The 23485-nt window shown below is 39.4% G+C and overlaps 1 protein-coding gene across 1 annotated transcript in view; it reads right to left on the reverse strand.

Moving 5' to 3' along the window:
• LOC126474400 (high affinity cationic amino acid transporter 1-like) overlaps nucleotides 1-23485 on the reverse strand; it is a 169106-nt gene that overhangs the window by 119929 nt on the left and 25692 nt on the right. The window contains exon 2 of the mRNA XM_050101869.1: nucleotides 21730-21858. Coding sequence (XP_049957826.1) covers nucleotides 21730-21858 — 129 coding nt within the window. The remainder of the gene's footprint in view (nucleotides 1-21729; nucleotides 21859-23485) is intronic.

Below are 23485 nucleotides of genomic sequence, written 5' to 3' on the forward strand. Positions count from 1 at the left end.
GATGCTGTTCACAGACGTTATGTTCCCTATCTGCCCTGGTAACAGCTTTAAACATGTACAATACTAATTTCTCCGGTCACTGTTCTATCTGTCGCAGCGAATTGCAAGTATGATCATTTACATGTCTACCAATTGGGTGTATGTATACAAAGTGACATTGACATTCAACCACATTTTTTGAGTGCTTCACTTTTTTGGTCAGGTAGATACATACAAATTTATCTGTACACAATAAACTCATCTCCTAGTAGTGAGGGCCCTTTACTCACTATTTATGTCAGTCAAATTACTTTGAATGAATTCTGCAACTGAATAATAGTCTTTACAATAGTGCATATGCAGGCTTGAAAATGCCATTATGTTGAGTTCTTTGAAATATTTTTGCATGGAATCCCGTGATACATTTGAATGCTTTTTCTGCCATGCTGCAACTATGAGTGAAAGAAGATATTGTAAAGCAGAGCAATATGTTTTTGCTAGTGGGCATTGTATACTGAAAAAGTATGTGACCAAGTTTACCACTTAATCATATGTTATGTTGAACCAATGAGATTCTTTTGTCTGTTACTCAGGTCTTACACTTAAATTCTTTTTTTTGTGTACCATTAGACTAAAAAAAAAAATCCTCTGTTTTCAACTCAGCTAGTTTACTTTACACCAGCAGCAACTATTTTTAACTATCTATATATCTGAGTCTACATATTCTTGAAAGTTCTCACCTGATGTGATCAATGTCAAATCATCAGCCTAGAGGACATATCTCCAGGCCACATATGAGTGTCATTCCAAAGGTAATGCCTCCTATTTTTTTGTGGTGACTTTGGATGTCTGCACTAGATGTCACTGGTGCTAATGTTAGAACCTTCCTCTTTCACTTGCAGGTTGTTCTGTTGTTCTATGGTAGTTGGTGCCAGCAGAGGAGTGTTCCTAATTGGAGGCTGATATGGACACATGTATAAAACAGCAATGTGTGATTGAAATCCTCACTGCTGAATAAATTACACTGATTGAAATCCATCAATGCTTGTTAAAGGTGTTTGGAGATGATACAATAGATATGAGCAATGTGACCTGATGAGTATGGCATTTACAAGATGGTGAAAAGGGTACACATGGCAAGCCACGGCCGGTCAACCCAGCACAGTGTAATCACTTGCAATGAAGAGCATCTTGATCAACTCATCCATGCTGATCAACAGATAATGACCAGAGAATGTTGGCCATAAAGACTTGGAAATAAATTTGGAACATCTTGGTTGCAGCAAAGTCTGTACAAGATGGGTCCCAAGAATTCTTACAGAAGAACAAAAAACTCCTCAAAATAAGTATAATACATTTCAAAAAATATGTCTTCTCTTCTTTCTGTTTGGTGATCTTCCACTGCGCTAGGCCAAACACAGCACCACACTAAAGTTTCCTGTGCCTTGTCCAGTTCACTGTTGTCAGTATGCTAAGGGCTGCCACAGATGACATTTGGCAGAGCATCCTACCCCATCAAAAAGTAATGCTCATTAAGCATTTTTTTTAGGACAGGGGAGTTCATCTGGTGGGCATAAATTTCCAGTTCCTCCAGCACATGCAGATAAGAAGTGAGAAGTTCACTTGGACCCGAATCACATTAAATGATATTCATAAGTCAATAAACAAATTAAGTAATTCCAAAACTGAAGATTATTATGGACTCAGTAATTTCATCATTAAATGTACAGCAAAAGAAATTGAAATGCCACTTCTCTCACTGTCAAACAGAGTACTTGATGAAGGAATATTCCCCAACTGTCTTAAGCTCACAGTTATGTTGCCTGTGTATAAAAAAGGTGAACGAAACCTCCCAAATAACTACAGACCCATTTCAATAGTACCAATCATATCCAAGTTAGTAGAAAATTGTGTGCATAAGCAGATATACAGGTATTTTGAAACCAACAAAATTTTAAATGAACAACAGTTTGGCTTCAGGTCACACCTATCAACTGTAAAAGCAGTAGAAGCTTTGGTAAGCATGTTTATGATGGGTATGATAAAAGGGTATTAATGTCTGGAACACTTATTGAGCTAAGTAAAGCTTTGGACTCGGTGTCACATGACATACTCATCAAAAAGTTAAAATACTATGGCATTGAAGATGACACACACTGACTATTCAGATCTTATCTAAGCAATAGGTTACAACTTGTATATGCAAATAAGCAGAGGTCAGAAATACTCCTTATAGAAAGAGGAATACCCCAAGGCTCTGTTCTTGGACCTTTTCTGTTCATTGTCTATGTTAATGACTTCTCAAATTACATACTGTGTAAGAACATACTATATGCTGACAATATGACATTAATAAGTACAGGAGAGAACTTACAGAGTGTACTGGACAAAAATAGAGAAATGATGCAAATGGCTAATTACTGGTGTCAGGCTAACCAACCATGCATAAATTAAACAAAAACAGAAGAAATAATATTTAATCTCAAAGTAACTAAAAATGAAAACAAAACAGTGAAATTACTTGGACTAATCATAGACCAGAAGCTCTCATGGGAAGGACACACCAATTATCTATGTAGTAAACTAGCACGAGTACTTTTCTTATTGTATAAATTAAGAAACAGTGTGAGCAAGCAATTGCTACTCCACTCATACTATGCTTTTTTTCATTCCCAACTGCAATATGGAATATTACTTTGGGGTAACTCCCCAGGGGCTGAATGTATTTTCAGATGGCAGAAGAAGGCAATCAGGTGCATGGAGGGGCTAGCACCCAGAGAGTCCTGCAGAAAATATTTTAAATCTCTTGGCATAATGACAGTGCCAAGCATGTACATATATAACTGTCTAATATATGCCAGAGAAAATCTGCAAAAATTGAACATGAGATGTGATGCGCATGCACACAGTACAAGAAACAGTCACCTGCTGGACTTGCCTTCCACAAGACTTGCTGTAGTCTATAATAACAATAAGTACTTAAGCATAAAATTTTTCAATAAGTTACCATGCTCAGCTTGTATAGTACCACTAAATAAATATAAGAATACATTGCAAATCTGGCTAAAAAAACAACGAATTCTATACAACTGAAGAATTCTTAGAAACTAATCATCAAAATATATGTTTTCCCTAAGTTTTGATATTATATAAGCTAGTTATTTACTGTGATTCTTTTCTTATGTGTTTATTTAATTACTGTATAAAACATTGTTTTACATAATGCTGAAGAAAAGGTCTTTAGTTCCTTTTCTCCCCTTTCTGTAACTATTTGAATATCGTACTGAAACTAAAACCCTCTGTAAACTTTGACGAAGCCAACTGTATGAAAAATACTGAAAGTCTAAAAAAAAAAAATTCTATTCTATTCTAAACATTTTTGAGCTCTGTGTAACACCTCCATTTGGGTAAGGGTTTATGTTTGGAATCTTCTCCCAAGCTCTTGGATCAATTTCAACTAAATTTGGCATAGGAACAGCAGGCCTCATGAGTATCAGCATTGCGATGTTTATAACCTCCTAGCTCCAATAGGAGCAAAGATACAGGCAAAAACGTGTTTTTCCAGCCCCTGGCATATAGGCTGTCTTACGCAACAGGCATGTTGTGTGGAAACAGTATCAGCTGCCAAATCAACCTACATTGTAGAGCACCCTACATGTCAGGGGGCAAGAAATGATTTTCCAGGCTGCAACATGTAGGCTGCCCTACATGGCAGGAATTACGTGTTGGAGTAGTATTGGCCTAAGTTATTGACCTTCTTTGCAATGGTGGCCTGTAACTCAGGGGGCAAATAAATCATTTCCAAGCACTGGTTTGTAGACTGCTCTGCATGACAGGTCTGTTGTGGCAGCAGTATTGACCTGCTTTATTGAACTGTACTGCAGGAAATACACATCCTGCTAAGAACATCTCAGGACAGACAGGATGAGATGCATAGAGGAGTGGATGGATGGACAGAGCAAGAGGAACCAAGAAATGGACAGAGAAAGAGGAGCAGGGGGAGATGCACAAGACAGGTTGGAAGGTGTAGAGGGGTATTAGGCAAGTGGGCAGGGAGACAGTGATTGAAAGAGAGAGGAGTTGGAGGATGTGGTCAGAGGGATGGGAGAGGGAGGAGGACAATATGGTCAACGAGGGGATGGAGGAAATGAACAGAGAGAGGTGGCAGGAAGATATAGTCAAAGAGAGGGTGGAGTAAATGAACAGAGAGAGGGAGAGGACAAGATAAGACAGAGAGAGGCAGGAGGAGAAAATAAACATATAAATGTGGGAGGATGGGGTGGACAGACAGACAGAGGAAGAGTCAAACAGACAGAGGGAGGGAGGAGTAGGTGTGTTCAATAAATGTGTCAGATGAATATACATGTGAATCTGCAGGGAAAAGGGTAGTATGAAAATAAAGAGATGCAATCTACAGATTGAAACTGGACAGTTCTGCAGAAATAAGGATTGTGGACACTCCATAATGATGAATTTGTCTAGTTTTGTTATCATATTATGTGTTACAGAGTCAAAGCTTTACTTAATTGGTTAGTCTTCTTTCAGGCCATTACAGATTATAGTTATGAAGCTTTCAAATGCTTTTCTGGTTGATAACTTTGTTCTAAATCCATATTGGTTTTAATTTAGTAACTTACTATTTTCAAAATAGCTGTAAATCAAGAGATGAAAAACAGTAATTATAATTTTAGGCTTAAACAATGCAATGAAAATACTATGTCAGAATATTGTCCAAAGGAAGCTGTAATACTATGGCATTATGAGCTATGAAACAAATGGATCTGTCAATTTCCAGTCAACCCGAAGCAAGTTTTAATACTATGGCATTATGAGCTATGAAACAAATGGATCTGTCAATTTCCAGTCAACCCTGAGCAAAAAGCAAACACAAAGAAACAGAGGTAAAATCACAAATAGTTTTTGATTACTTGTTAGCAAAGTACTAAATCACTTATGAGAGCTGTCAAGGATCAGTGCAGGATTACTTCTTTTCCCCGTTGTGTTGATAATATGATCTAAACTAGCATGCTGACTCACATGAAACAGTTCTGTTTGCCAACGACATAATATCAATAAAAACAGTATCTTGTCAAAGGCTGACATGTTGAGAACCATGGCTGTAGCACAACATAAGGTAAGTACAAAATGAGACCGCAACAGGATGGCAAGCAAATATATAATAGCTACCTGAAGATGGATTTGTAATAAATGCAAAATGGATTGAGTTACGAACTTTTCCAAACTGTACTTGTGATCAGTTGCTGTTTAAATTAAAACCTTTTAATATTAGTAAAAACAGCAGAAAATGAAGATATTCAACATGCCATTAACTGTGTCACAAGCCAGATCAATAAGTGATAAAAAGAAAAAAAGAAAGGCAGCTAATTATAAACAACAGCAAAATAATATCAAATAATTTCCACAGCTCCTAAAACACATTTCTGCACTGGCCAGATGTCACTGTTAGTGATCAATCTTTTGTAAATAAAACAGTAGCAAATTTTTAGTGTTTTTATGCAGCAAATCTTTAGTGTTTTGATAAAGAGTGGTTTAAAATGGAACAAAGCCATTTCTTTCTCAGAGTCCTAGCAAGACATGTAAATCAGCAAGCACTAATTAATGCTTATTATTCAATGTGCAAAAAATAAATAAAAAACATGAAACATTGTTTCACATTCTAGGAAAACAGGCCAGCAGCTCAGTGGACTTTCAGAATAAAAAGAAGAGCTATTAGGATTATTTCAGCATTATTCAACTGACTTATACAATGCTTTTGACACAGAACCACACAATTACTTACTAACAGAAGTATTATCAAATGGTTTTTACAAATAACTATAACTTATAAGGTTGCAGTTATACCTGAAAACTTTTGTTCACCCTAGCTGCAGTGTTCCAATCCATAATGGCAAAATTTATGATCATGAGGAGGATCAAACAGACTTTGTGACTGACTTTAAGATTTTTGGGCAGGGAGAATGCAACATGATATCTTAGATGGAGAGTCACTGGTAAACTCAGAAGTAATTTCATTTGTTCCCCAAAAAAGTGTTGTGTGGCTCTCCTAGCTCTGATATCACTACTAATTTAAATACCATTTTCTTCCCTTTCTTTTCAAATTAATTTTTATTTACCAATCACTGATCATTTACATGATATGGTTATCATCAGGCATATACATAATAAGTAAATACATTTATGTAGATACACACTAAGTCTCATGTATACATAACTCAATAAACAACATTAATAGCTGGATAGAGAGATCAAGGGCATACAAATATACGACACAATACACTACTTATACTAATATACCACATCCCATTTAGAGAGAGATAGAGATAGAGAGAGAGATAGAGATAGAAAGAGAGAGAGAGAGAGAGAGAGAGAGAGAGAGAGAGAGAGAGAGAATAGTCATTATATTTCATTTAAATAATCTGTAACACTGAAGTAAATTTTTTGAGGAGACATGCTTCAAAGACTTTTTGAAGCTGTAAGTTTCCAATGATTCTTTAACCTCTTTAGGTAATTTATTATATAAATATTAATTGTGACAGTGTTGTTAACAGTTCGAGTGTCCCATGTGGAAAACCAAACGACTTTGTGAATGAGGTAAAACATGGAATATTTCAGCAGCAGTTAAGTAAAAGATCATATGTGAAAGTGCTCAAAAAAAATCTTCCACTGTTAAGCTGTTCTACAGAGACAATATCGACATGTGTTAACAAAAAAGACATAATAAATAGTGCCAAACAAGACTTTGCTTACTGCAAAGGTAGGCAGAAAACAGGTAATCTCAGAACAGCAAGTACCGGTAAAATTGAACTGTATGCTAATAGCCAAGGACAAAATATAGCCACTGAATTTCGGCGTACAAGCAGTCAGAATTTTAATTTTAATTCTACAATAAAACCAGGAGCAAAATTCAGTGCTGCTATGTCAATGAGTCAAGAAAAAATTTCCTCATTGAGCAAAAAGGACTTCATCTTCCTGGAAGGATCAAATGATGTCGCTAGGAATGAAAAAAACTATCTCTTAATCTCGCTAAAAGGAAAACTGTATGAGGTGAGAGGAACAAATGTTATTGTTTTTTCAGTGCCACACCATTACGACTTGATAGAATGGTCCTGTGTAAATAAAGAAATTGAAACTGCAAATAAAGAGATGCAAAATATTTGCAAGTGGTTTGAAAATGTAACATTTAGGGAAAAGATATCACACAGCACACAGCTCTCATCTAAATGTACTTGGAAAAAACGTAATAGTAACAAAAATATTAGAACTAGTTAATAAAATCTCAAATGTGCAGTGTGATGATAGAAAAGTCATACCTCTCTTGGACAGGAAGAGTGTTTTACATGGAGACTCAAACGTGAAATCTGCTGTCAGTGAAGCTACACCTCTCCAAGACAAATGTGAAATTTTATTAATGCAAGTGAACACCCCACATGTTAACAATTCACAGAAAGGCACAGCAGTTGTGGAACAACAACCACCAGAAATAAGTGAAACAGCAGCAGCACCATCATTATCAGCAGAAGCAACAGCAACAAGAACAGCAGCAGTAGTAGCAGAACCAACAACAACTGTGCAGCAACACAGCAGTGCTTAAGGAGGAGACAAAGGAAAAATACATCTGTGTCATTCAGTGATAAATTTTTATGGTTTCAAGCCAAGAAGAAAATAAAAATGTGAAAAACCAGCCTGCTAATTCACAGATAAGTCACAGCAACATCTTATTTTTAAACATTCAGGGTCTTGAAAGTAAAGTTTACATTCTGGAGGAGTCATTGCCACAGAATAAGTACTCTTTCTTATATCTATCTGAACATTGGCTTAAACCAGAACAAATACAATACCATGTACCAGAAGGTTATAAACATGGAAACAGTTGTTGCAGATCTCAGTACCATAATGGTGTTACTGTTATCTATGTTTAAATGAAATAGAGTTTAGAGCACTAGATCTTAGTTGGGCATGTGTAGAGAAACACTTTGAAATTATTGGGATCATATGTGATATAATGAAACTTATCGTAGTATGTATCTACCATTCCCCTGACTCAGATGATAAAACTTTTTTAGATAATTTAGACAGTGTACTCTGCTACATAACGAAGTGGAAACAATATGTAACTGTAATTGGGAGAGACTTTAATTCAAGCTTTGATGTAACATGTAACAAACTCAATGTAAATAAGTTACTGAATATGCTAAGGCAGCACAACTTCCATCACGTAAATTCAGAACCAACAAGACTAAAAGCATGCTTGGATAATGCGTTTTGTCAACTGTGCTCATGATATGTACTTCACCAAGGGAAAGGAATTTGTTTTCTCAGACCACTCCATGCTAACATTAGAGTAAAGACATTTTATAAGAGGGGATGAGAGCAAGGCTGCACAAAAGTTAACAAAATCTAATACCGTAATATTAACAAAACACAATCTCAGAAAACTACACACCAGCTGAGCATAACTAACTGGGGCAAATTATTTCAAAACTGTGATTCCAGTGCCCAAACAGTTTATGAAACATTCTACAATTACTTAATAGGTACTTTAAAAGCCCATCTTGTTCAAAAGAAATATCATAAAACAAGAAAGGGTAAATTGTGGTACACCAAAGAATTGGAGAATCTAAAAAATAAGCTACTGCTGTTGAAGCGCCTTGGCAAAGTAAATAATTCTAATGAAATTAAGGATCTTGAAAAAACCACTAAGTAACTGTATAAGAAAGAGTTACAATTGGTGAAACAAATATACAACACAAATCTCATAAAAAATAGTAAAAACCAATGCAAAACAGCCTGGTCAGTAATTAATAATATTAAAGGTGAAGTCAGAAACTTTGACAAGACAGTCCCAATACCAGCAGATACATTCAACAAAGCCACACTGGATTAGCCGAATGGTCTGAGGCGCTGCAGTCATGGGCTGTGCGGCTGGTCGCGACGGAGGTTTGAGTCCTCCCTCAGGCATGGGTGTGTGTGTGTGTGTTTGTCCTTAGGATAATTTAGGTTACACACACACACACACACACACACATTTTTCAACAAATATTTTGTAAGCTGTGCTGATGATATCAAAAAGTTGATCAGTAAACACTTTAAAGATGTATGCCGACATGAAGTTCTTAAAATAGTGAAATAAATGAAAAATTCACACAGTACAGATATTTTTTATATGTCAAACAATCTATTGAAAGAAATCATACATTACATTGCAGCACCATTAACATATTCTATAAACCTGTGTCTCATAGAATGGGTTTTTCCTGGTCCTCTCAAACTATCTTAGGTGATTCCAGTCTGTAAGAAGGGTATCAAATCAGATCCTGCAAACTACAGACCAATTTCACTAATTCCAGTACTAGGAAAAGTCTTTGAAGGCATATTATATCAGGAGATGTATGAGTACCTAGAACTAAATGGTATGTTAAGTGCATCACAGTTTGGTTACAGAAAAGGAAGGTCAGCTATACATGCCATAGAGCTCTTAGTCAGAGACATTTTAGCAGCATTCAAGCATTCAAGGACCATGCTCACATACAGGTAACCTTAAGTGATCTGAGCAAAGCATTTGACTGTGTTGACCACTCACGTTTGCTCTCTAAACTTGAGTAATATGGAATATGTGATAAAAGTTTAAAAATCATCAAATCATACCTCAATAAAAGGAAACAGGTGGTGAGTTCAGGAAGTCATCTGTCAAACACACTCGAGGTTCAACACAGAGTGCTGTAGGGATCTAAATTGGGGCCACTTCTCTTCCTTGTTCACATAAATGACTTACCAGGAAGTATAGATGTAAAGACATATATGTATGCAGATGATACAACTTTTCTATCTGTGAACCATGTATTTGATAACCTTGTAAGTGGTATGAAATTGGCAAAAGAAAATGCAACATCATGGTTTAATGCAAATGGGCTACTATTAAATGAGGAAAAAACCCAGAATATGTGGTTCAGTCTATAAAAGATTACAAAAATAGAAAAACAAAAGGCAAAGTTTTAGTTATCATACTTGACAACAGTCTAACATGGAACTCTCATGTTGATCACATAGTGGTTAGGTTGTCAAGAGTTATATATTTGTTGAAGAGACTGATCTGTTGTGTGACATTTGAGTATGCAAGGACAGCGTACATTGCCTTTTTTCAATCTGTTTTAAGGTATGGGTTAATACTCTGGGGAAACAGCAGAAAAATAAATGAAACTATGGTGATCCAGAAGAAAGCAATCAGAGTAATGGCTAAGGTAGATAATAGGACACATTGTAAACCGTTGTTCATTAAATATAGAATTTTAACAGTTATTAACTTATATCTTCTTGATAGAGTTAACTACATACTTGCTGAACTACCCAATTTAAATGTAACAAATCAAAGGTATGACTACTATACAAGAACCTGTACTTCTTTGCTGTTGCCACAAAATAGATTAGCTAAAACCAAAAATAGTCATAAGTATATGGCAATTAAAATATATAACAAATTGCCTAAGAATGCATGAATGAAGCCTGACAAATTATTTAAAGAAAATGTACATAACTTCTTGTTAACTAATCCATTCTATTCATTTGAAGACTTTTTAGAAATGCCCAATATTAACTTAAATATGTAAAAATTTATTTTGTAAAATTAATAGGTTAACTGAACTGACGAATTCTATTGCATGTAATAATGCTGAATGACCAATAAAGAAACTGAATCTGAACCCCTGGTATTCAATTCAGATTTGTGTTCTTGCTCTCCATTTTCTTTCTAGATGCAGGCATTCTTTGGTTCATGCATTATGTTCATGCATAGAGCTGTTTGTGGCATACTGATGCACGTTTTTCCTGATGTACACTAACGTTTGGAAAATATATTCACAGTTGACTGTCACAATCCTTAGCTCTTTAAATTATTCCAGGCTGTGATCCGACTTGTTCTTTTTCATTATTATTTGAAGAGCCCTCCTTTGTAATTTTTTCTAAGTTTTGTCTGCTTGTGATTTATAAAATTATAAAATATCTAATGACTGAGTAAGATATACATCATAAAAATTACATGAAAAGGTTAGATTGCTATTCAACAGAAAGATGACATGTTGATTGCAGACAGGCACAACAGTCTTTTCATTGTGCATGTCTGCCATTCAACATGTCACCCTTATGGCGAGCAGCAACCTATACTTTTCAGACATTGTTGATATTCCAACATGATGAACTTTCTGTATAGTTAATACACACTGATGCTTGTAGCCTTAGAGAATAGCATGCAGATGAAATTCTTTTTGCTGCCCATGTTCTATGTTACCTCCACTTATTATCTATATTCATCCCTAGAAATTTTGCATTAGTTACACAGCTCACTGAGTCACCATTAGAATTTAATTTAATATTGTTGTTATTTTGGTTTATATGGAAATTTACACTCTTTGTCTTCTTTATGTTAAATGTTGCTTCATTCTCCTCTGACAATTTGTGGACATCATTTAGCACATCATCAGCTTTTCACAGCAGTAGCTCTGGTGTGTTATCTGTGATTATTGTGTTGCTGTCACTGACAAACAGATTTTTGTCTTCCTGGAAAATCATTAACATAGATAAAAAATAAAAATGGGACCAATACACTAGCTTGTGGGAGTCGTATGTTGGTATGCTTGGTCTTTGATAGAGGTTTCTCTATGCAGTTGAAATCTCTATTGGTCTGTGAAATTTCTACTCTATGTACTTTATTCATGAGAGCAACCTTTTACTACTCTTATTATTCCCAGTGCCTATACTTTGTGGGGCAGTATTTTAAGATCCACTGTGTCAAATACCTTATAAAAAAAAAAAATCCTTTTACACAGCTGCCTCAATCCTGGGCCTCCATTACTGTTTTAGTGAATCTTGATATTGCTCCTCTGTACTACTGCCTTGTCTGACTCCAAATTGTGATTTCTTTTTAGCAAATTATATTTATTAAGGTACCCCATAAGTCTCGATTTCATGGCTGTGTCTGTTATCTTTAAAAATGAAGATAATAGAGATACTGGTCTGTATGTAAAATAAAGGAAAGGCAACTGTAACATACAGCAGACTGCTGTTTGGAGCACTGAAAAACACAACAAAAAACAGCATTCACACTAGTTTTTATGCAGTAACTCTTTTTTTAGTGACACACAGTCACACACACATGATCTAAATGCACACTTCTGTGGCCACAGCAAGACTAATTATTGATATTTGTTTACTGAAAGCTGTTGCCTGAGCTGATGGAGGTAATGAGGAGGTAGGGGGAAACAGGCAGGACTTTGACAGATAACTCCATAACTGCACAACAAGGTGAAAAGGGTACAGAAGGTACACCAAAGAGAGATGTAGAAAGAGGGAGAGGGGGGAGAACTGAAGGAGAAAAATGGAGAGGGGCACAATGCATGATCTAGCCAGAGAAGGTTTGTGTGGACGGAAGAGAGAAGGGAAAAGGCAAGGGGAGGCAGTGGGAACAGGTTTGCAGAGATTTGGGCCACAGGGACTGCAAGAGTGCAGGATGTTTTGGAGACACCATTCCCACCCAACCCCCTAGTTCAGAGATACTTGTGCTGGAATGGAGCATCCAAATGGCTCACAAGTGAAGTAATTTATGTTATGGTGTGAAACATGCTCAACAACTAGACAGTCAAGTTTGCAGTTTGCTACAGTTTGGCAGTTGTCATTCATACAAGTAGATAGTTGGTTACTTGTCGTGCCCTCATAAAATGCTGTATATTAACTGCAGCACAACTGATATATAACATGGCTGCTTTCACACATGGTCATACCTTTTATTGGGTAGGAAATGCCTGGGACTAGTCTGCAGTAGGAAAAAGTGGGAGGGCGTGTGGGACAGGCCAACACAAGGGAATGAGCCATCAGGCGCAAGATCGGGAGTGTGATTGAGATAGGGATGGACAAGGATATTCTGTAGGTCGGGTGAGTGGCAGAACACTACTTTGGGCGATGTGTGTAAGATTTTTGGTAGGATATCCCTCATCTCAGGGCACAACGAGAGGTAGTTGAAGCCCTGGTGGAGGTGGTTGAGCTTTTGAAGGGCAGTGTGACAGTGTGTCATCACAGGAGCGCTGGTTAACAGGTTTACTGGCATCAGAGGAGTAGATGTAATGGGACACTTGTTTGTGGATGACCTGTATAGGATATTATCTTTTAGTAAAGGCTCTGGTAAGGTTACCAGTATATTTTGACAATTCCTGCTTTCTACTGCTGATGTTGCATCCACAGTTGCTGAATCTGTAAGGAAGGGATTTTTTGGCATGGAACAGGTGAGAGCTGCCAAAGGGTAGGTACCGTTGGAGGATGGTGTGCTTGATACAGAGCCCTAGGGATTTTTTATTTTTTAACCTGCACACTACATTTCAGACTTCGGCTCTATGGTGGGTAACAACATCATTAAATTTGTTATGTAGCTCCTGGCAAATGATTTGTATGATTATGGAAAGTTTGGCTGTAGTTTTGTTGCAATGATAAGCTTTGTAAACATATTGGGCAAAGCAGTGACCACAGTGGACAGTAATAAAATACACTCCTGGAAATGGAAAAAAGAACACATTGACACCGGTGTGTCAGACCCACCATACTTGCTCCGGATGCTGCGAGAGAGCTGTACAAGCAATGATCACACGCACGGCACTGCGGACACACCAGGAACCGCGGTGTTGGCCGTCGAATGGCGCTAGCTGCGCAGCATTTGTGCACCGCCGCCGTCAGTGTCAGCCAGTTTGCCGTGGCATACGGAGCTCCATCGCAGTCTTTAACACTGGTAGCATGCCGCGACAGCGTGGACGTGAACCGTATGTGCAGTTGACGGACTTTGAGCGAGGGCGTATAGTGGTCATGCGGGAGGCTGGGTGGACGTACCGCCGAATTGCTCAACACGTGGGGCGTGAGGTCTCCACAGTACATCGATGTTGCCGCCAGTGGTCGGCGGAAGGTGCACGTGCCCGTCGACCTGGGATCGGACCGCAGCGATGCACGGATGCACGCCAAGACCGTAGGATCCTACGCAGTGCCGTAGGGGACCGCACCGCCACTTCCCAGCAAATTAGGGACAGTGTTGCTCCTGGGGTATCGGCGAGGACCATTCGCAACCGCCTCCATGAAGCTGGGCTACAGTCCCGCACACCGTTAGGCCGTCTTCCGCTCACGCCCCAACATCGTGCAGCCCGCCTCCAGTGGTGTCGCGACAGGCGTGAATGGAGGGACGAATGGAGACGTGTCGTCTTCAGCGATGAGAGTCGCTTCTGCCTTGGTGCCAATGATGGTCGTATGCATGTTTGGCGCCGTGTAGGTGAGCGCCACAATCAGGACTGCATACGACCGAGGCACACAGGGCCAACACCCGGCATCATGGTGTGGGGAGCGATCTCTTACACTGGCCGTACACCACTGGTGATCGTCGAGGGGACACTGAATAGTGCATGGTACATCCAAACCGTCATTGAACCCATCGTTCTACCATTCCTAGACCGGCAAGGGAACTTGCTGTTCCAACAGGACAATGCACGTCCGCATGTATCCCGTGCCACCCAACGTGCTCTAGAAGGTGTAAGTCAACTACCCTGGCCAGCAAGATCTCCGGATCTGTCCCCCATTGAGCATGTTTGGGACTGGATGAAGCGTCGTCTCACGCAGTCTGCACGTGCAGCACGAATGCTGGTCCAACTGAGGCGCCAGGTGGAAATGGCATGGCAAGCCGTTCCACAGGACTACATCCAGCATCTCTACGATCGTCTCCATGGGAGAATAGCAGCCTGCATTGCTGTGAAAGGTGGATGTACACTGTACTAGTGCCGACATTGTGCATGCTCTGTTGCCTGTGTCGATGTGCCTAAGGTTCTGTCAGTGTGATCATGTGATGTATCTGACCCCAGGAATGTGTCAATAAAGTTTCCCCTTCCTGGGACAATTAATTCACGGTGTTCTTATTTCAATTTCCAGGAGTGTATTATATAAAACAGTCTTGATGATCACATTTTGGACAAGTTTTGTTTGTGGGAGGTTAAAATATATAGGATGTACCTTAATGTGTAAGTCTAAAATTATTTTATAAAATACTTGCTTGTCAATGTGTAGTAAAATAATGAACAGTCAATGGCATCACGTAACACATCGATGGACTGGCCTCTATGGGACTTCGTGTACACCAAAAGTGGGCTGCAGGATGCCACTTGTTGCCTGGCAATGTGAGTGACTTTTTGATAGCAATCAAAGGCACTATGCCACTGCTGTACTGTATTCAGATTGGCATTTTATGGTCTTCAAATTCGCATTTTATGGTCTTCATATTAGCACTGTAGAGCACATATGTAGCCAATGTCCAGCATTACCAGTATAAGGACATCACATTGTGTAACCCTACTGACAATTGGTCGCACTTTATAGTGGACTACCTTTGGTGTTGACTGTGCAGTGGCAGTATGCTCTGTGATTTCAAATTGAGCAGATGTGCTTTTTCACCATGTACCATTTGAGTATAATAAGGTGTTATTTCTGTACAATATCATCTTGTATATCTTCTGCACCATATCCTCACCATAAAGAGCTATGATGGAGACCTACAATGACCACAAATTATGCCAAGTGCACATAAACTGGATACTATGCATCAACAATGCAGCCATTGTGGAACCAGTGTGTGTCACAATTTGTGAATTATGCAAATGAGTGCAGTGCCAGAATGTACAGTGTCTCACAACTGACCCTCTGACAAACTGTATTCTTCAAAAGTGACAGTGACACTCACCAGTGCAGTGTGTTGACAACTGCCGATAAAGCAGAACAATGACATCCTATGACTGACTTACTGTGTGACTTCATAGTCACCCCCATTTTGCAAGTGGTCGATTCCAAGCCACTAGTGGGACTGATTGTACCCACATTCACCCACTGTGAATGATGATTCTTCCACATTGCATGAACTAAATTTTGACACAGTGCCAACACAGCCACCCACACAGATGCATAGTCTGCCCACACTATCATCCTTGCCACATACAGAAATGTTATTGAACACTGTTATTAAACATGGGTAATGCGTCGATTTTGACAACAGTGCCACTGTGTGCATCCAGCAGCACCAGTCCTGGCATGATCTACTTCCTGCAGCAAGTGAATTGGCCTGACCACACTTGAGCACCACTGACTGTGATGTCATGGCCTCTGCCAAGAACAAGAACCTTCATGCAGCTCAGTCAGAAAAGCACACTACTGGCAGCCTACACTCCCCCTCCCCTCCCCACCTCCCCAGGCTACCACATGGCATCTCTGCCGACACCACTGATAGTGTGGCGAGGCCACACACAACTGCACTGCCAATCACCCTGTGACCACCCAAAAGGGCCCCCACAACGATTACATCAGACTGCAATTATCATTTAAACCATGTCATCTCACATAGGGACAGACCACCACGCACTTCATGAACACATACAACAATGGGCTCTATATCCTGGATCATCTCTTACAGCAATACTATTAACTCAGTTCCAGCTCTGAGATAAGCTTGGCTTTTCTGACCTTCCCCACTATAGAACATGACAACACCGTTATACAGCTCCATGCAGCAAGCTATTTAGCAAGCCCCATTTACAGCTCTGAACCCTGCAGAGTGAACTGTTCCTCACAGCCAGTTTTCTCTGCCATTTCCAGCTCCTTCTGGATCCATCCAGTGGCACACTGATTCAATCTGACACTAGTTGTGAAGTTGGTGGCACCATCGACCATGCCCTCCCAAAGAGCAACACATCCTTACTACAGCATCTACAATCAACTAGCAGCAGTGCATCCCAATGAATGACCACTGTTATCATCTACTTGACTGCATCAACTCAGTCACTGAAACTCAGCAAAACCAGTTACTTTACTTTGAAGCCCACCAGGAGCCCTAAGCATCCAACAACAGAATGAGACAGTATGACTGGCAATTACAAAACTTTCAACTGACATCACCTGTTAACAATAATCCTGTCATGCAGATGCAACATGCTTCCCATGCAGCTACAACAGTCTCAGAGGAAGCACTGCAATCTACCCAGCCTTCAAATATCAACAGGTTACTACTGCACCTCCTGTTCAAGTACTCCCTGCTCTTACCCCATGCTCCCAGTCCAACAGAGGCCGCACTGCCTCCCACCAGACAAACCCTGTATGGCAAAGGCCAAGGCTGCAGTCTAAGAACTTCTGAAAGCCAGAATAATAAGATCTTTGGATAGTTCATGGGATCCACCCATTAAACTAGTGCAAAGAAAGAAGGTATTTTACATTTATGTGGTTACTACAGAAAACTTGAAGCACATACCATAATTGATAGCTATCTGATGCCAAATATTCAGGACTTAATTAACTTCCTTGCAGGTTTCTATCTTCTGCTACCTGGACTGCAAACAAGCTTATCAGTAGTTACTGATGAGCATGGGAGATGTGCAAAAGATGGCAGTTATTACACCTTTTGGCCTATCTGAGGAACTTTTTATTCCAAGAACACAGCCCAAACATGGCAATGGTATTTGGATGGTATCATATTTAACTAACACTCAGCTACACTTATCTTGATGACAACCTCATTTTTCCCAGGATAATGACATGCACAACTCACTTAAAACAAGTTTTTGATGTACTTACTGTATATGGCATCATAATTAATGATGAAAGAAAACGAACATTGACAAACTGAGGTTACTTTTCTCAGTCACATTGTCAAAGCTGCAGGCATCTGCCCTACAGCACAATGAATCAACTTTTACCAGCACCACCTCTTACAGGCAGACACTATTCAGGCCCACTCACAGAAGCCCTGAAAAGAAAAAGCACTAACATTAAGTTGAAGCTGATGTGGACCACTGACTTGCAGGAAGCCTTTGACCAGCTCAAAAACTGTCTCGCACAGACAATGACCCTGGTACATCAATTTCCCCATGCACAATTAACCATAACAATGCATGCAAGTCATTTCGTGATTGGTTTGGTCTCCCAACAGAAAGTACTAAGCGTACAGCAATCACTCAGATTTGTCTTGCAAAAACTGACTCATTCTCAAAGCAAATGGTCCAACTATGACTGCATACTCCTCACCACCTATGAAGCAATCCATCAGTTTAAGGACATGCAAGGTAGGCATTAATCATCTATACAGAGCACAGACCAGTAGTGGACTCAACCCATAAACCATCAACAGACTTGTGCCCCAGACACTTCCACCACCTGGATTATGTCACACAATTTACAACCAGTATACATTGCCTGAAAAACATGGACAGTGTCATCACTGATTAGCTTTCATGGATCAGTGCCATCTCCACACATATTGATTATGATAATTTTGTGGAATCACAACAGCAAAACAAACAGCTCCAAAACCAACTCAGTGATACAACTATAGATCTCATAATTGAACATTGCTCAATACCAGGTGCAACAAGACAGATCTTGTATGACATCTCACAAAATCAAACTCATCCCTCAGCAACTCAGCCATGTAAGAAGATCATCTGTGATGAGCTGCACAACTTGTCACAACCTGGCATTTGACAAACACAACAACTTGCTACAATAAGTTTTTATGGCTGAACACCAAGAAAGATTGCAAGGAGTGAACATGCAAGTGCATTTTTTTGGACAGTTTAAAAAACCAAAAGAATGCTTCCAGCATGTGCAGTTTGGATGGATGTGTGTGTGTGTGTGTGTGTGTGTGTGTGTGTGTGTGTGTGTGTGGGGGTGCACACGCGCGAGTGTATACCTGTCCTTTTTTCCCCCTAAGGTAAGTCTTTCCGCTCCCGGGACTGGAATGACTCCTTACCCTCTCCCTTAAAACCCACATCCTTTCGTCTTTACCTCTCCTTCCCTCTTTGCTGATGAAGCAACCGTTTGTTGCAAAAGCTCGAATTTTGTGTGTATGTTTGTGTTTGTTTGTGTGTCTATCGACCTGCCAGCACTTTTGTTTGGTAAGTCACATCATCTTTGTTTTTAGATATATTTTTTAATATCAGTATTTTACTGTGGCAGTTTAAGAATTCTATGGATCACTGCTTGATCATGTGAATGAGACTGTTTTATATAATGTTTTCTTTTTGTTGCAATACTGGTGAAATATGCATTTTTGAAATAGGCCAAATTAACACTCCTCTGTTTCTTATTTGGAATTTATTTCTATTTGATTTCTCCTTCCCTATTTCCTTCCTTACAATTTTCCAAATTACTTGCATTTCTTTGTCTGAATATCATATGATAATGTCATTGATTTCAAATTCTTGGTTGTAGAACATTCTTGACAAGCTTTACTAGAAAAGGGAGGAAAGTGTGCACCTAAAATTCTGCCCACAGTAATAAAATCTTATTTTAATATTGTTTAAATAATATACAATGGATAGTTATTTTGAATAACTTCATTGCTAAAAGTGGAGAAGTACTGCATATAATTTGTGTATTTATACTACTATTTAATATACAATTGTTCTGTATTTTAATATTTTCAGAAAAATCTTCCAAAGTAAGTCCTTAAATAGGGTCTGGGGACAATGCTGGAGTCAATCAACACATTGTTTAACAGCCTGTCAGTCATTAACAATGTGAGGGGAGGGGAGGGGAGGGGTGGTGGGAGGGGTGGGGAGTGGGGAGGGGAGGGGAAGGGAGGGGAGGGGAGGGGAGGGGAGGGGACACACACACTCCTTCACCTGCTCATCTGATGCTGCATCCGCTGGCATCACTCCCTCTGCGGCAGTTCTGGCTGGGCATGCCTGTTTGGGCTCATGGCATAAGCTGGTATGGGTGCCTGCTGTCATTGAGCATCACAGGGGCCAGTGCCTGTGTGATGTCAGCACTCCTGATGGGTGGACATCCTGTTACTTCGACTAGCTGCAGATTTATATGGGAGGGCATTTTCCGGAGCGCCCACTGCCTCCCCCTCCCTGCCACTGCCAATGCCTGTTCCTGTGTTGCAAATGGTCCAGTTCACGGTACAGAGGGGGTTGCTGCGTGGCAGATCACTGACTAGGGTTCCTGCCCCTGCCCCATTCCTAGACTGCCATTGCCAGTGCAGCCCACACTGCCACTGTTGTCTCCTTTGCTGGGTCCTGTGGAGTCGTCACTCTGATACTCCCGCTGAAGCCTCCAGCACCAATTGCTGACCCTGATGAGGACATCACTATGGAGATGCCAGCCCCAGTCCTACTTTTTGGCCGCTCATGAGTGGGGGGACAGTGTGCCAAGTGACCCCCTTATCACTTCCACCCCTATTTGCCAATGCCTGCAGCAGCCATCGTCATCGTGCAATGAAACGGACACCAGTTCAGTCACTGGTATTTTCTGTGACTTGTAATCTCAGTGCCTTGTGAGATTAGTATTTGGTTTTCTTTTTTCTTTTTTTTCACAATAATAGTGCTTCTCAGTACTCTTTTTTTTTGTACCCATGTTCTTCTCTGTGCCATGCATTTTTCTGTGACTAGTGTTTTCCGTGAATGTGTGTATGGGGATATCCCATCCCCAAGAAGTGAGGAATGATGTACCTACAGTCATGACATGCACCATTTCAGAGAACATGCATCCATACAGTTCACAGTGTCACTCAGGCCACTGGGTCGGCCTCCTGGTGCACTCTAGTGAGCCACCAATGAAACAGCATTTTTTTAAACAGTTGCAAATGAGTGCTTGACCTATTCTTTACTGTGTATTACTGTTGTCCAGCCAATGCGTTCAGTGCTATGTGCAACCTGTATCTTTCGTCAAAATCAAACAATGGAAAATCAAGGATGGAATGTAACGATATTAGAGAAGGAAAGTTGCTACTCACCATATAGCGGAGATGCTGTCACAATAGGCACAACCCTCCTGGCCTCAAACTTCATTAGTCACTGTCCTCACCCATCCAGCCCCCTCCCTCTTCCATTTCACCACCACACCCAATCTTTTAATTTCCCTCCTTTCCGCTACTTAACCGCCCCCCCCCCCCCCCCCCCCCCCACCTTCTCTCCTGCCCTCCGTCTAAACTGTAGCACTGTCCGCCATCCCCACTATACTATCCCTCCCCCTCCCTACCCCAGTCTCCTCCTTACCCCCCCCGTCTCCTCCTTACCCCCCCCCCTCCCCCCCGTTGCCACCCCCATCATGAACTGGTGCTGCTGCTCGTAGTGTGGTTTTAGTTGTCTGAGACAGCAGACGTGTGTGCAAGTTGTGTGTGTGTGTGTGTGTGTGTGTGTGTGTGTGTGTGTGTGTGTGTGTGTGTGTGTGTGTGTCTATTGCTGACAAAGGCCTTAATGGCTGAAAGCTATAATTGTGTGAATCTTTCTGTATCTTATGTGTTGTTCCATAAAGTACTATGTTCCATACATCATGTTCCTTCTTGCTATAACAATGAAGTGTTGGTTTCTCTGTTTTCAGGTTATAGATGATAACATTTTTTTTGATTTCCAGTACCACTAAAAGTAACTGGGATTTTTGTTTCAAAATCCTGAGGACAATATGTGTATAAATAATGATTCTGTTGATGCAATGGTGCATTGGGCACTGTTATGTTGAAGACAGAGCAAATGTAGTGGATAATAGATCAAAATACTTCATTCTGTGGTAATATATAAAATTAAAATTGACCATGTGTCTATGGATGGCAGAAAACAGCAGCTGAGGATGTCAGGTGTTGCACCATTCCTTGCAGTATTGAGTTGGAAATCACTGTCATGAGACACTGTTAAAATTTTAGTAACATAGTCTTTGAAGTCAGAGATGCATTCTTACCAATAACATATTCCAGAATGAGATTCCATCCTATGAGAAAGGCTATAAATTCACCAACAGTAACATAACTGTAAATGTAAGCAGACCCAGCACGAGGCACTCGAGCTGCAAACTCGGCATAACACAAACCTGAAAGAAACAACATTTGAATTTTGTCATCAAACTGATGTGAATTAGTTCATTTACTTAAGTAACTGAGGAAAATGGACTGTATGTCCATGTGTGATCCATATATCCATTTTAATAAAACCACTAAGAGTAAAATTAATATAATGGTAATTTTGATAATAATGACAATAAAGACAAATATGGATCTTAGGAGAGGTAGAACAGCTTTTCTCAGTAATGTGGCACTCCACAGCAGTGGCTGTGAAACTGATAGCTTTTCATGGGAATAGTAAGGTGAATAAGGAGCATGGTGAATCATTAAAATACGGCCATATAACCATATAATGTAGTCAGAGAAATCCTGGGGGGGGGGGGGGGGGGGGGGGGCAATCAGCATTTTGCTTTTAAAATGCCCAACACTAATTCAATCATCATCCTGGGAAAACCAGAACTCAGTACAAAATAAATTAAAGAAATAAATACATCATTAATATTAGTATTGGTATCATTAGTACTAACCAACTACTGAAATGTGCTATGAGAAACTTAATTCTGTTCTGCAGTTCTTATAATGAAGAAGAACCTTCAGTGATGTGTACTGACTCCTTGAGATGATCATGCAGAAGTTTCCCTCTCCTTCAGAACATGCAACATTCTCTATTCTGATTGGATGGAACATATATTAGCCACTCAGCTTCATAGCTCTTCAGATACAACCCAGTAATATCCCCTCCTTGGTCAATCCCGATTTCTAAATTTGCTTTAATCAGTTTCCAAACTAAGAATTTTCCAACAAGCAAATAAACTGAAACTAATCTCCTTTTTATTTCTCTTAAGGAGTGAAGTAAATAATTTGCTTCTATAATCCATAAACTAGCTAATTCACATTAAGCATATCATACAGTGTATGTGACTCATTGCACTATTATGCAGTATGAGTCACAAGATCATTCAGCATTAATTAAATACTACTTTCAACATTAATATGACATTCAGTTCAATTGAACTCACACTCACTTAGACAATACAACAAATGAAAATAACTGTCAAACTCCAGAAACAATAACACTGATGAAAACCAAAACATTTTATAGCTTACATTGGTCTGAACAAAATATTGTGTAGTCAACTATTTTGCAACAAAGTGGCAATTGTAAAAACAAAGGAAGTTTTTTTTGTCTGTAGTATATATTTCAGAATAAAATTCAGTTGTCTTTGCACAGATTTTTTTATTTCATTTTACCAGTTTCAACAAATTAATTTGTCACCTTCAGAAGCCTACAAAATTAAGGATATTAAATATCACTAGACCTTGTCATACATACATGTAATGTATAAGAAGTGTATTACAGAAACTTACTTAGTGTTGGTTTAGCAGATGTCAATATCTTCTTCACAAAATGTACATTTTTGTACATATCAAGGCCTTATACTTCTGTGAAGAAGATAATGATATCATCTAAACCAATAGTAAATAAGTTTCTGTATACACTTCTTATACATTACATAAATGTATGACCAATGTCTAATATCCCTAATTTTATAGGTTTCTGAAGATAACAAATTAATTGTCTGGAATTGTTGAAGCAAAATAAAAATATCCATTCTACCAATAACTGAATTTTATTCCAAAACTATTTCATTGACC

This window comes from Schistocerca serialis, chromosome 4 (genome assembly GCF_023864345.2).
Source record: "Schistocerca serialis cubense isolate TAMUIC-IGC-003099 chromosome 4, iqSchSeri2.2, whole genome shotgun sequence".
Classification (NCBI taxonomy): Eukaryota; Metazoa; Arthropoda; class Insecta; order Orthoptera; family Acrididae; genus Schistocerca; species Schistocerca serialis.